Below are 15,709 nucleotides of genomic sequence, written 5' to 3'. Positions count from 1 at the left end.
TTCAGGTTACACTAATAGTTTGTTTTCCTCTAATTTGAAATTTATGTTATAAAAATGTTCTGTTATCAAACTATGATATTTGTCAACATCATAATCTAGAAAATTGAAAATCATCCTAAGCGTTACTAAAAAATAGAACTTCTGCTGCAATGAGATCAGATCAAGGGGCTGTTTTACATTTATATTTTCTTCGATTTCTTTAATTTCTTTAGGAGACATAAGCATTATCTCTGCTTCTTGTTACGTTATTCCTTGTTCCCCAATTGAATTATGATTAGAAAATATTTTCGCATGAATCGGGAATCTAATGTTTCTATCTAATCTAGTCTTTATTCAGATCTATAACCCGGCTTAACCAATAAATTTGACCTTTCTTAATTGAGTCTTGCTAGGTAAAACTTTTTTTACTTAATCCTGAAGCATTTCTACATTTCAGGTGTACAACATGCTGGAGTTGAGTCATCACGTGGGCTCCCTCTCTTAAAGCCCTTTCCATTCTTTTCTATCCAGTGTCTTTTGTTCTATTTCCTTTCATCTTATTCCTCGATTTTCTCCTGCCATTAGTGTTAATTTCTTCTGTCCTGCTACTCCTTGGTCTTCCTTTCCGTTGTAAGTTCATGCTTTATATATTTTCCGTATTAATCGTTCTTCACCCCTTTTCATAACATGGCCAAACTTTATTGAACCTCTCCTATTTTGTATTTAATTGATTTAAATTCAAATTTTCTCTTATTTTTTCGTATTTTGATTTATCTCTATTTTTATTAGAAATCTCATTTCTCTGCGTCCATGTCTCTGATACTTATGTCAATATGCTTTTGACTTGCTTTATATTTTATTCCCCTACTTTTAACTTATTTTTAATCAAAATTTGGGAGGAAGAGATATTCAGATCTCGGTTTAAATTTGTTGTTTTGTAGTAAACTTACACACTTCACAACTTTAATTTCGTCAAAAGGAGCGAAATGAATTATATCTTGATAAAAGTTCAAAAAATTAGAAAAACAACTTTAATAGCAAACCAAACTTGCACTTAGGTAGAAATTTAATTCAAATAAGGGTCAAATGATTCATGAAAGATATCTTTTTTTATTATTTATTATTAAAATAAAACTTTTTTTAATCACTACACTTATTGAAATTTTAATTATTTTCTAATTTTTAGTTAGGTATGATATTGAAGCGTGTTTTTTGAAATTTTCAAACTATTATATAGTAATTTTTATTCCAAGTCGGCTACAGTGGGTAAATTGCGACCTTCCTTTTATAAGAGTTCTTCGTATATATAAAAAATCGCTGATCCTAGAGAATCTGGTCCGTATCATGACACGAATTTATGAAATTCATGTTTTGTTATCAGTCCTTAATAAGTTTGAAATTTCAAATAAATCAGAAGTTTGTAAATACTTGAAAATCGACTATAAAAATCACCAATTCTTGTGATTCTGATCCGTCTGCCGTCGGTCCATAGTGTTTCCATAGTCCAGTGTTTGAAATCCGACCTTTTGAAGTGCTAAAAAATTAACTTGAAAGATTCAAAGATTCCGTTACAAAAAATCGCCAATCCTGGTGATTCTAGTCAGAACTATGTCACGAATTTATGAAATTATTGTATTGTCGTTAGTTTTTAATAAGTGTGCGAAATTTCAAATAAATCCAACGTTTTGAAAAGCTTAAAAATTTACTACAAAGATTACGTTATGAAAAATCGCTAACCTAGTGAATCTGATTTGGATAATGACTAAAATTCATAAAATTATTGTATTGCCATTGGTGCGTGATAAGTGAGAAATTTCAAATTAATCCGTCATTTTGGAGTGCTCAAAAATTGACTACAAAGATTTCGCTACAAAAAATCGCTACTCTTCGTGGTTCTAGTCACGACTATGGTATGAAGTTATGAAATTATTGTAGTGTCCATGATAAGTATGAGCAATTTCAAATAAATGCGACGTTTTAAAATTTGATCCGGGATAAGTGTGAGAAATTTCAAATGAATCCGACGGTTTGGAGTTCTAACAAGTTGACTACAATGATTCGTTAAAACAATTGCTTATCCTGGTGGTTCTGATCACGACTATTGCATGAAGTTATTTAATTATTGTATTGCTATCGGTCCATGATAATTATGAGAAATTTCAAATAAATCCAATGTTTTCAAATGTTCAAAAATCAACTTCAAAAATTCTGTTACAACAAATTGACAATCCTGGTGATTTTGGTCAGGACAATGAAATTATTTTGTTGTATTCAGTGCGAAATTCCTTTTAAATCTAACGTTTTGGCATTTTATATTTTGAACGGATCAAAAATCGACTTGCATATCAAAAATGTCTTTTAATTATATCTTATTTATATTTTATACTCGTAGAATTTTTTTTGTTACTTTTGTAAAATATAAGAAACGGGACGCTACTCCTAGTAAAATAAAAAATTCAGCTTTTTGCTTCGTGTATACATTCAACATAATCACATTGTCGTTTCCGCTAAAATTGGTATTTTTTGTTTGTTTCGGAATGATATATATCACTTGTTTTTTAACTAGTAATATTATTCGATCAAACGCGAATGAAATATCAAGTTAAAACAAAAAAAATGTATAGAACTTCTGTTATATCTTGTATTCTTTTCGCTTCAATATGTAGCGGCACTGGAAATCCATTACCGGAATATGTATCTCTGTGTAAGTAATGTATTTTTTCTACTTCTGAATTTTTTAAATACGTATTACTATCACTATTTTTTCTACTTTTTATAAGAAAAATCTGTGTTGATGCAATACTAGTATCTTGATAGTCATTGAATGGGTGTTGCATACACTGTTTTTTCTACGACCAATCGTAATAATGAGAAGCAATCACTTTATATCCAAAATTTATTAAACTTTTTATCGAATTGTCAGTTAAAAATATTGAAGAATTATTTCTGTAAACAATGCACGTTACAAAATAAATAAATTATTTTTTTATATTAGTCATATATTTCAAAAATTATAATCGATGAATTGATTGATGGTAAATTTTTCCACCCCTTACTTTTACTTTAATTAATTTTTCGACAGGTAGGTTGTTTACCAATTCTATAGGGGTTATTCGAGGCTATATAAATAGATAACAAGTGATAAAATCATATATAAGATAGAAAACGTGACTTTGCATATATTCTTTCTAAAGAGTTGAAAATTTATATTAAATTAGAAAACTCCCTTTGTATCTTTTTCAAAATGTTACTTTGCAATTTATTTCTGATAAACGGATTATATATTTACTTCAGAATCATTCTTCCACAAAATTGAAGTTTCCAACCACTACCACAAATTATTACGAGGGCTGATAATTTTACTGGTCTTTTGGATCATTCATAGAACAAAACAAATATTGAGAGCACATCTCATCTTATCAAAATGGATTGTAATGAGCAACGCGCTTTGATTGAATACTTGTATTTTGAAGAGTTGATCCCACATCCAATTCACTAAGATTTGGTGGGAACATTAAGGGAATTTGCATTATCATATGACTGATAAAAAGTTGGTGCGTCAGTTTTAATGTGACAGACAGACGTCTGTACAATTGGAGCACCCCCAACTGCTAACACATACGTAAATTTTGAAAAACTCCATGTTCCAAGATTAAAAAGTGACTGTTAGACAAATAGTTGAAGATATACCATGTGCTACACAATATACACTCATGAGCAAAAAATCGACTCAAGTCGCACACTTGTTGTCAAAATATAGCAAAATATCTGTAGCTTCCTTTCTTTTTTTGATTTCAGTATCTCAAAGACATTGGTTTCAACTTTGTAATGAATGGTTTATGTTGTTATTGAATAATTTTTTTTGTAAAGGAAAACTATCAGACGAAAAGGAATCTCTAACCATAAAAGAGGGTTATAAATAAAGAAAACACAAGCTTAAATTCGTTAAAATAATAATTGATTTGAAATTAATATATCAATATTTAGTTTTCCCTCCCTTATAATAATACTTATCGCTTTTTTATGGATGGAATAAGTGTATTTACTCGATCTCGTTCTAGACCAAGAGCCAGTGACAAATTTTAGGTGGTCATTTCAAAAGTCACTTTTCACAGTTAAACCTTAATACCTACAGATGCTGAAAAGCCACTTCTGGCAGCCCTAAGTGGCCGGGGTGAAATACCCTTAATTTTTGAAGACTTATTTCTGTTAAAGTATAAGTCATAAAATTCTAGGAAATTACTTTCGACGGTATTGTTACTTCATAAAATTTTAGTAAGAACATTTAAATCCCTCCTAATTGTTGACAGAACATAAATAATAAATAAATAATTATAAAAAAATCCAATTTTGTCATTTCATCAGTCTCGAAATTTTAACAGAATAAATAAAATAGATTAATAAGTCTTAATATCTGAAGCCAGGAAGAAATTTCATCACCAACAGTCTGCCAGAGCGAAAAATGTGTCCGTGCGAGTGCGAGCAATGCATATGGAAACCTTTAAGTTAGAGTGAGAGCGCTTATTGGACATCTGTAGATTTTTCTTTATCTTGTTGAGATTTCACTTTTGAAAGATATTTCTGTACCTCTGAGGCAGATATTCTTCAGGTCATTTACAAGGCTACTGTGAGAAAATATTAAAATGGGTAATATTCTAGGTATTCTTTTGGGAGTTACAATTCGTAGAAGGTCTATTGCTTTTACCTGTACCTGTGACGTATTTCTATGTTCTCTTCTTCCCATTTGAGAATTGATTTTATTTTTGACCAATACTTTGAACCATCTATAATAGTAGGAGCAGTTCAAGAACGGCAAATTGAATTTACAAAAGAATCAAGAAATAACAAATTTCCAGAAGCCATATTAATTTTTTTTATCCAACTCTGGGCAACAGATGAAATGGCTCCGTTTATTGGTAATAAAATCATTTATCTTAACTTCAATGAATGCCATCGTTATGAATGTATCGATGATAAAGTCATATCGACAGTTTTTCTACGATTCAAATCACGAGGAGACGCTGATACGAAAATTGTTCATTATGTATGTAAAATAGAAGATGAAGAAAATATACTTATTCGATGTTCTAATACAGATGTTCTTATTGTTATTCTTGGAAATATGGATCACCTACAAAATAAAAATGTAAAAATATGGATGAATATTGGTACAGGAAAAATCAACGTTATATTAACGTATCATAGACAAAAACATTGGTCCAGATATTAATAAGAGTTTACCTGCATATCACGCCTTTACTGGATGTGATTATAATCCAGCATTTTATAAAAAAGAAAAAATAAATCCGTTTAAACTTCTGATGAAATCAAAAATTTATCAAGATGCTTTCATCAAAGCAAAATTGGAAAAATTAGTATGCTAAATGTACAAAATAAAGAATTGTGACGACACAAATAGCGGAAGATTTGAACTATTTCACAGCTGAAAATATTGATGAACCATTTAAGAATAAAGTAATTAAGTTTGATGTATGCTATTTGCCTCCATGTCAAGCTGAACTCCACCAACACGTATTAAAAACAAAATATATCGCTCGCACTTGGATCGGTGTTGAATGATGGTCAGTACGAGTTTCACTGTTTCGAGGGAGATCAGCTACCACCTACAGTAATTGATGCTATCGCTAAAAACAACATTGACATCGAAGTAGATGATGACAATATTGATGGTAAGTGTATTTTTTATATAAATTGCATACATATTATATACATATGTATGTATATGAAGTCGTAATATGTTAATCATTATTAATCTTATTCACAAAGGATGGGATATTAGAGCCTCAAATTCCGTTAATAGAAGATTCAAATGATTTTGTATTCATTGAGGATCACGACGACCAATATGATAGTGCACACACGAGGAAGGTTTCCATGTGCATTGCTTGCACTCTCACGGACACGTTTTTCGCTCTGGCAGACTGTTGGTGATAGAATTTCTTTCTGGCTTTAGATATTATGACTTATGTATCTATTTTATTTATTCTGTTATAATTTCAAGACTGATGAAATGACAAAATTGGATTTTTTTATAAATATTTATTTATTATTTATGTTCTGTCAACAATTAGGAGGGACGTAAATGTTCTGGAAAAAATGTTATGAAGTAATAATACTGTCGAAAGTAATTTCCTAGAATTTTATGACTTATACTTTAACTAAAATAAGTCTTATTTCTGACCCTCTTTAAAAATTTAGGGTAGTTCATCCCGGCCACATAGGGCTGCTAAAAGTGGCTTTTCGACATCTGTAGTTATTAAGGTTTGACTGTGAAGCGCTTCATGGCTTTTGAAATGACCACCTAAAATTGGTCACTAGCTCTCCCTCTATTCGATACTATTCCATTTTTCTTGTCCGAAATTTTCTCTCAAGCTCATTCCATAAATGCTACGCGCTGACTAGTCCATAGCGGTAATTTCAACAACCTGCAGATACCGTATGGAGCCTTGAATGTGGACGGGCATTGTCCTGCATTAAGATGAAATTTTCTACCACAAATTCCAATAAAAACAAGCTCAATTTTTGATTCCATTGAAATTCTATAAAACTATTCAGGAACCTCTTCCAAAAGTTACGTTTTCTTTTATGCAACACTGCGCGAATCTTCTTCTGTAGATTTGTCCTCTTCTATCGCTACCATAGAAGTACACTTTGCTCCTGAGAAGAGAACGGAGCCACATTGTTTGGTAAATCATAGACGAACTGCTCTGGGGGCTGAGGATAACACACCCATACTCAGATCTGCAATTTAAATAGCCTTTATAGCTCTGCAAGACTTTTTCTTATCTCCTCTCCTTAACCCTTTCACTTGCAGGAGAGAGATTTTTATCTGACAGGGAGGTTATCGTTTATGTAAACGCCTATTTTGTGCAGAAATAGGGCAATTATAATTTGTAAGGGTTGAAAAAAACGGAAACGATTCAAAACAGCTAGAAGATATATAAATGTATTTTGATAAATTCACTATCGCACTCATTCCCACCAACTGATACAATTGTTAGCACCATTTCCATTTTTGACTATTGCCAAATATCGTAGGCCATGGCCAAATATTAACTTAATTAGTGCTAACGTAATCTACGATAATTCATTGTTGTTTTTTCTTGTGCTTCATTTAGACTTCAAACCAAACCAAGCAAGTGAAAATGGGGACAGTCGTGGTTACGGCCAGGCAATAGCAAGTAAGTGATAAATTATGTGTGTCCACAAATTATTTCATAAATATATTGTTAACTAAATTAACTGTAAAACGCTATCCATTAATTATATCGTACAAATTTCATGACCTTGTGATTCCCGGAACCGTCACATTTATGATATTCCTCCCCTCTATTGTGATGTCATAACATATATGAAAATAATCAAATTGAAACAATGACTGTATCTTCAGTTCTGTGAGCCAATTGGTTCTTTTACCCCAGGTAGGTAGCTAACCTCGCTTGGGAACCCTCCTCCTTTATCCGGGCTTGGGACCGGAAATTATTTTTGACTGACGTTTGACGGGTAGTTGCACAGGTATGCTTTCACCTGATGTTTGGTTTCAAATTGCTTGCACAAACCACCTATTTTGTAGACGTATCACACAGATGGATCAAGCTAGCATAAGTAGATAACAAGCTGATGAATTTAAGACAAAACTGGGTAATATAATGTTATGCCAATATTTTAAGAAGGTTGTCATATTAGTAGTTCAATTTAGTCAGAATAAATAACATTGTAGTGATCCTTCTAAATATATGTAATCAGTGATCGCTTGCTTTCAAGTGCTTCTCGAGATCTAAACATGTGATGCTGTTTCATTATTTTTTCAGATATATAAGCTTAACTTGATCCAAGAGATTGCAGTACTAGGTTGCATCGATGGTCTAAGTCCGTGTAAAAAATTTCTGTAAGACAATCGAGCTTTGTTTTCACGGGTTTTCTACGCCTTTTTTCACTCCATACTTGCTCACTCTGATACAGGAATGACGTCTTGCACCCAAACCCAAGTCCAATTAGTTTCTGAGTTCTTCGAAATTTGAAGCACCTCAAAGCATTGCTATCATTTCATAAGATCACAAAACCTGCTATGTGTTCATTACTTACAATGCTGTGGAGGGGGGGTTTTTCAATTCGCAGCACGTTAAAAAACTTGCTTTCTCATAGGAGGAACTTTATAATTATAATTATTATGCAGATATTTCAAACATAGAAGAAAGGTCGCTGATGTGGCTGGTTTACCGATACTACCACGGCAGATATTCTTCCGAGCTGTCCAACATAATCCCACCTAAATCAGTTCGTTTGCAGATGCTGAGAACGTCAATTTGAACTTCTTTGGAGAAGTGCTAGCCTGTGGAATCAACTTCCTCATCTTTTTCGAACACTACAACCTCAAGTTGTTCAAGAAGTTCAAGATCGATATCCACTGACAACTCCACACGGCGGGGATAACACGAACTACTTGAGTGTAATAGAGTTTACCCTCTAGTGCTTGCTTTTTACATGAAGAAATAGCCTTTCCATCTCTCTCTTTCATAATAGGTTCATCGCCCGTCCCATCCTCCATATCTTTCCTCATCCTGGTTCTAAATTCTCACTCCATTTCTCTCGGGGTTGACGAGGTTGACGAGGTCTACTTCATGTTCCAATTGAAGATTCATTCCTCGTTATTTTCCCTATTCTTTTGTCTTTCTTTCGACTTATATTCTCAGATTTTATTTAGATTCAATGGGGAGTGAAATTAAAATATACTTTTCCATATTAAGTATTGTAACGAAATGCTTAGCTTGGTTAGTTCATTATTATCTCTTTAAATGTAATTTTTGTCATGATTGTGATAAATAACGTTCGAGAAGATTTGACTTACCATAAAAGGGGCTACTTTAAATCGACTTATAGATGGTTTGAACAGTAACAATGGTCTCCGAAGTATTAATGACAAGTCACGAATACCTTTCTTGAAAGAGCAGAAAGTATTAAAAGAGAAATAAGCAACAATCTGGTTGATGTGCCTGGTGAAGGTACGGCTGTATTTCATTTATCGTTTCAAAAGACATTGATTCGAACTATGAAGATCCTGTTTGGAATGAGCTGTAATTTCAGTAAATGCGGCTGGAGTCGATATGCGATCACGAGTCTCCGTAAAGATCATGTTCTGTAGTGTACATGAGCTTACCGTATCACTAAGGCCGACCGCTCGTTATGCGTCTATTTTGAAACAAAGTCTGTGAACCATTTGATCTTGCAACGGTTCGGCAAACTCGGCAATGTATAACTGCGGGGAGCCGCACACGAGGTGACTAAAATGAAACTAGTTTGCAATGGGATGTACCAACATGACCATGATTCCGCGGTCGCAGTTGCGTTGCAGGTTTTGTTTCATTTGATTATCATTTTGCTTTTTTTTCAATATGTGTGACCAAGAACTGAACCTAAAATTTGTGAGAGATATCGATATCTGTCTGAGACAGTTCTTGTGCTGCTACGAACAGTCTAGAGTTAAAATTTTGACTTAGGTATGGATGGATCCAATATTCTCTCTGTACCCTGAGTTGTCTGCGGTATTGATAATAATCAATGACATCTACCTCATCTAAATACCTTGAAAAATTATGTTTCACTATTGTACCAACTGATTTAATACTGATTACGAGTCGTATCCGTGTGCTGAAAAGTTTTATTTTGATGACAAAACTGTTGCAAGATCAACCGGTTTGCACAATTTGTTTCAAAACAGTTGCACCGGGGGCGGTGGGCCTAACTGATGGCCCGCAGGTCTACTATGTGATGACTTGGTGTTTGTTTGCAACCCTGGTAATGATACAGGTCTACCTAATAATCAGTTCACGAGTCTTCTGATCGAGTATCTGTGAAAGGCTTATTCGGAAGTGACTTGAATTATCTGTAAGTTGATCTGCAGTTAAAAAGAAAAAATCGAAGAAGTTGTCGATATGTTGGAGCGGAAATTTCCCTCACCTTTATATTATTTTTTTTTATACGATTGAAATGTAAAAAAGAATTATTATTGATATTCATTTTTTAGACACTGATTTAATGGCAGGCAAACTACCATCAATGACTTTGGCCAGGTTTAAAGATAGTGTTTATTACTTTGCAGGCATCTTCAAGGTATGTAGTTCTATTAAAAATATTTCATATTATTTTGACAATCCAATAACTAGAAACCTCATTTGTCCGGTTGGTTTAATCGGCAATATTTAGTAATGCCTTTTGGTATTGCTTGATTAACACCGAAGGCTTTTCGAGGAAATCGAAGCTGTTGCTTTTTATGCGAGTGGAACAGTCGAGTGAGAAATGAACATTATGTAAGAGCAATACGTCCGCCAAGAACTGCTTACGTTTCTGGGCAAAAAAATGTGGAAAATGAGTTTAGTTAACCCCGAAAAGATAATATTTCCATCTTTGCACATCAAATTAGGGCTATTAAAAATTTTTGTAAATGCCATGGTCAAACATGGAACTGATTTCAAATTCTTAAAACAGAAATTTCCTTCTTTGAGTGACGCTAATTGTTGGACACGAGGGAAACAAATTATCCGCCATTCTTTACCACCTTAAATGAAAAAGAAAGAAGCTTGGATGGCGTTTGTCAAAAAAAAATGCTCAATGCATATTATAAATTGATTGTATTTGTTCTTCAAAATACACTTCTCACATTCTTTCCTAAAGTTTTTTCTGGAAAATATGGGCGCCTTAAGTGACGAGCATGGAGAGTGCTTTCATTGAGATATCGCCATAATTGAAATGCTTACCAAGGAAAATTGAAACTAGTAATGCTTGCAGTCTACTGTTGGTCTTTAAATAGAAAAACTCCGGATTCCGAATATAGGAGATATGTGAAACAGTCTTAGTGTGCGTTCACATTGGCAACGCTCAAGCGGTGACGTCGAGCCATGCCGCTCCAGTGGTATTAAAAAATCTTTCTGGCTAAAGACTTTAAATGAATGTGATCACATTACAAAAGACCACTGCTCAACGTCGCGTGATGCAACGCATTGCGCCGTTCGATCTTCGATCTTGTTCGTTTTTTTAAGTGGCCTCGCCTTTGTGGTGCGCCCATGTTTATACTTTTATCCAGTCGAAATGCGACTAATCTATACGTTCAAGTTTTAATAAAATGACCTCGCAAAATGAGATTATTGATCGTGACTTATTAATATCGGAAACTCAAACCAGGCCAGCCTGGAATTAAATAAGAAGAACGGGTCAGCTTCGTCGCCAATGAGTACAAACAGTGCTTTAATATCCGTACCAGGCAATTCTTTAGCTGATGGTTCATTAAATTCCTTAGCTCAATTAAATTAAACAACATTATTCTTCCTCTATCTCCAACCTCAATTGTTATAAAGTCGATGCTTAATTTTTCCTAGAATGTAAACAAACGTTTAAAAGGTGATGGAATTCGCCATAAGCAAGTCTATTTCTATTAAGTTCATGAACATCTTGTATTTTTTTGCTTTTCTTTAAAATTAGCCTTCGCAGTCGTGTACTTTCTATAAGTAATAATCGTTTGGATACCAAATTCATTATGTTCTTTTGGTTCGAAAGCTAGAAAATAACTAAAACGATGAGTAACCAATTTAAACAGGACAACGTGCGCGATGAAATCGCAAAAGCGGCATCGCTCGACGCTCACCGCTTAAGCCTCACCATGTGAACGCACACTTAGAAAACATGTTTTTTTAGTGCTGATAATAAAACTGGAGTTTCATAAATACTTTTTCAAAACAATGAATTTACTTCGCACAAAAATGTGAGAGAATCACCTTTCTCATTTTTTCTATAAGAATTACGAATCACATAGTCTCGTCCAAGACGAAAACATTAATAATTTTCTATTGTATAGTGTAATTAGTGGTTTTTCCTCATTTCACTGCACTTCACTTTTCTGTAACGTAATCCACTTAGGATTTTAAGTGGATCTGTGATCAAAAACATTGAAAACGATAATTTAAAAAAAAATCATTTTTCCATTTTAGGGGAATCATTACCAGGCAACGCAGTTGTGTAAATATCATAATATGGATTTAGTTAGTATAGAAACAAAAGAAGAAAATGATTTTCTGTACGAATATATGACTTCATTTTGTAAGTATGTGCATCATTAAATTTATATTTTCGCTGAGCAACAGAAATAATAAGTCTGAATTATTAAATAAAATAATATCTTTATTCTTCTTTTTTTGTTATTATATAATTGAACACTTATTCATCAAACATCTCTACTATTTATTTATCGTTAAACCTTTCTCAAACAAATCTAACATTATCAGATAGAGATAAGGTGTCTCGATCTTGTCAACTTGTAGCTTCTCAAAATTCGCTTTAGTAATTCCAGGTTTAAGCACTGGAGTTGATATCCAAGGAGCAAATTGGCAGTAACTTTTCTTTGTAAAAATAACACCAAAACTTTCAGATGTTAATCGAATCATCGTTGTCGAAGATATCTGTAGCTTTTTGGTATTAATTATATTTTCAGCCAGATTCATCCAATTTAGAATTTTTTATTATCCACTACCATGAAGGGGTTTCTTCAGCATTTGAAATAAGCTCAATAAGGTCTTATGGAATCAGTGGCTTTACACATTTTTCCGATTTTTCAATTATCGCGAAATCATGATAGCAGGAAATTCATGACTAATTTCTGAAAAGAAACCTTTTGCAATTAAAACGATGAACATAGCAAGTACTGATTGGTTCTTGTTTTGCCTACCACAGTTATCTCACCACAAAATTGATTTTTTTTTTGCTTAACAGTTTCATTTCACAGGAACATGATTCCCTCTCTTTCGTCCTCCAAATGAAATTCCATATTTACAAACGCTAGCTGACGACTGTAGATAATTTGTGTATGGGTTAATGTTTGAAGGTACACCGATTGCTGGAGGTCAATCTGAATTAGGGCATTTAGAGTCTGCTTCATCATAAGTCATTAGTTTATTGGCCATCTCAACTTGCTTGTGATGAAAGTCCAACTTTTGCTTATCGAAGTCCTTAACTTCTTTAATTAGAGCAGTATCTATTTCGATTTTAAAAGTCACACGTCGGGCATATGTCTATGGCTTGGAAGAAAGATTGAACTCGGTCAAAATATTTCATTAAATCACTCGACATCTGAATTAGGGCATCTAGAGTCTGCTCCATCATTAGTCATTAGTTTTCTGGCCACCTCAACTTACTTGTGAGGAACTTTTGCTTAGTGAGGTATTTTCTTCTTTAGTTATAGCAGTATCTATTTTGATTTTAGAAGAGCCACACGTCGGACATGCGTCTACTAACGGAGGCTTGGAAGAAAGATTAAACTCGGTGAAAAATATTTCATTAAACCACTCGACATCTAAATTAAGGCATCTAGAGTCTGCTCCATCATTAGTCATTAGTTTACAGGCCACCTCAACTTGCTTGTGATGAAAGTCCAACTTTGGCTTAGCGCAGTATCTATTTCGATTTTAAAAGAATCTAAAAATCCTTTAAATAGTTTTATCACACTAAGTTGTGTTGGGAGATATTTTCTATTAGGCGCGTCATTTCGACTATAATTGTTTTTTTTTTCGTTCTATTAACGCTCTGCCTTATTTAACCACATCTATACGTCATTAATTAATTTTTTTTTTCGGAAAGCATCTGCACGCGGCGTTGTCTAATACCAAAAGTATCGCAAAACGTCTTTTTACACACGAGAAATTAAAAGGAACTTCCAACTTCTTTTAGAATAGAATTCTTTTGAAAACATTAATTATTGTTTTGACTAAGAATATAATTCAAATAACGAATAGAATTTTTACCTGAACTTCCGACATGCCTCTAATTATAAGATATTTAAATGCAATTTGTTGCCTGCGTTCAGTTGCATCGTCATAATTGCCATGTCTTCTTCTGTTTATTAAATAAAGCCGTATAAGATTTTTTAGGCAAATCTGATGTTCGTTACAATCTCCTAGATTCCAGAAGTCGTGAAATTTTGTTTGAAATGTTTACGTTTTTTAACAAAGGTTAAAAAATTTTTGTTACACACACCTCACTTGGCTTACATTTTACACTCACTTTTTTTGTATTCACATACGATAAGACGTTGTTTTTGTTTTTTTCATGTCTTTTTGTTGACAACTTTTTCTCGCGACATATAGTGCAGTGGCAAACTGCATGAAAATTGGTATGTTGGGCAATAATGCCAAAAGAAAATTTTAGAGATCGGGAGCCCTTCGAAATTTGCCATAGGTCGTTTTTTGATTTTTCACCCCACCATAAAAAAGTGGGGTGAGCAATTTTGACGTTCTTAGGGTCGATTTTACATATTTTGACCCCCCTGAACATGAATATGTCATTACTTTCAAGATCCGACCTTGAAAGTGCCCCATATTTCAAATTGAAAATTTCCCCATTTTCCGATTTTTTTGAAAAATACGTCAAAATTGCGGTTTTTCTTCAATAGACCGATTACTTTTTTCAGGATCGATGTTCAATACTTATTCAATACGTATTTATCCTTAAAACTAAGTAAATTAAACAACAAAAACCCTAACATAATAAACTTGAATGCAGATCAAAATTTGGTGTTTTCACATCAAAATACACAAAAATTAACTTTATAGAAACGTGTTCCGTTGTATAGCTACTCCAAGGATACTAACTAACTCTGAGGGACAGGCGAGCGTCAAGTCAATTGTAGATGGCATTAACAGTTATTAGTCCGATCCATTATACCTTCTGTTCTCCTATCTATCTCTCTCCACGTTATACATAACTAATAAAATTTATAATTCCAGACGGAAATACCGACTACATATTTTGGACTTCTGGATCTATCGATAATCTTTCTGACTGGATATGGATGGGTACAGGCAAACCGATTATTTTCGCTAATTGGTTCCCCAAACAACCAGATAATGCTGGCAATAACGAAAAATATTTGGAAGTTAATTACAGTCTAAACAATAAAGGACTAATGTGGAACGATCGTATCAGCACTTTTCAGAATTACGCAATTTGCGAACTTACTGTTCCAAAAAGTGTATCGGAAGTTTTAGCGAATATTGGTAATTTCACTTTGAATGTTCCTGTTTTATAAAATTCATTTAGTTCTATATCTATATTTTATCAATTCGATGAGATTTAATAGACGTTTTGACTTTATTTGTTTTGTTATTTTGAAAATTTTTTGTTCCAGTAGAAATCTAATGAAATCAATCAATTTGAAATCATCTGATTGAAGATAAGCAGTCAGTACAACATTATATGGGCTTTTTTCACTTTATTACATTGCCATGGATACATATTGATTTAATTCGATTCTGATGCTTCAAATATGTCATGATTTGGTTGTAATACTGACAGTATTGTTAATAAAATATACAAAAAAAACGTTTACAGTAAAAAATTTGTATGGAAAGCATTTATGAAGATTTGTAATAATAGAAAGTATCAATTATATGGAAATCGGAAGATTAGGCGTTGAATTTAAAGGGCTGTGAACAGAAGAAAAGATAGTACAGAGTACAAAGAAACTATGGTCAAAACCATGTGCATACTAATAAGTAAGCTAGCGCGAGCTGCCAACGATTCTATATGACAAAACCTGCTATCAGATCCCTATAAAAGAAAACAAAGTAACGACAGCATTAAGTTCCGTAGAAATAACGAAAATGATAAATTCATGATGTTAAAATATCCCTAAAAGGCTGCAACGAAAATTCTATCACATAGCAGC

General features: G+C 33.2%; 1 protein-coding gene across 3 annotated transcripts; it reads left to right on the top strand.

Moving 5' to 3' along the window:
* The first annotated feature begins 2,523 nt into the window (after positions 1 to 2,523).
* On the top strand, positions 2,524 to 15,390 carry LOC130445067 (perlucin-like). 3 transcript variants are annotated; one of them, XM_056780562.1, is made up of 6 exons: positions 2,526 to 2,683; positions 7,119 to 7,181; positions 10,025 to 10,110; positions 11,982 to 12,090; positions 14,769 to 15,038; positions 15,173 to 15,390. In XM_056780562.1, the coding sequence occupies exons 1-6, from the start codon at positions 2,569 to 2,571 to the stop codon at positions 15,178 to 15,180; spliced, it is 651 nt and encodes a 216-aa protein (XP_056636540.1). In that variant the 5' UTR covers positions 2,526 to 2,568; the 3' UTR covers positions 15,181 to 15,390. The 3 variants fall into 3 exon arrangements, with proteins under 3 accessions (XP_056636539.1, XP_056636540.1, XP_056636538.1); XM_056780560.1 differs by having other exon boundaries at positions 2,550 to 2,683; positions 15,170 to 15,389; XM_056780561.1 differs by lacking the exon at positions 15,173 to 15,390 and having other exon boundaries at positions 2,524 to 2,683; positions 14,769 to 15,146.
* Positions 15,391 to 15,709: the final 319 nt, after the last annotated feature.

The sequence above is a fragment of the Diorhabda sublineata genome, chromosome 6 (assembly GCF_026230105.1).
Source record: "Diorhabda sublineata isolate icDioSubl1.1 chromosome 6, icDioSubl1.1, whole genome shotgun sequence".
Taxonomy (NCBI): Eukaryota; Metazoa; Arthropoda; class Insecta; order Coleoptera; family Chrysomelidae; genus Diorhabda; species Diorhabda sublineata.
The sequence above is the reverse complement of the archived record's forward strand: the minus strand, read 5'-3'. Positions and strand labels throughout refer to the sequence as shown.

What these genes read in the sequence shown, in the direction of transcription:
- LOC130445067 (XM_056780561.1), top strand. Translation starts at nt 2,569, where the DNA reads ATGAAATATCAAGTTAAAACAAAAAAAATGTATAGAACTTCTGTTATA. An exon ending in TTACGGCCAGGCAATAGCAA is followed by an intron (nt 7,182 to 10,024) that starts GTAAGTGATAAA and finishes TTCATTTTTTAG; the next exon opens with ACACTGATTTAATGGCAGGC. An exon ending in CGAATATATGACTTCATTTT is followed by an intron (nt 12,091 to 14,768) that starts GTAAGTATGTGC and finishes TTATAATTCCAG; the next exon opens with ACGGAAATACCGACTACATA.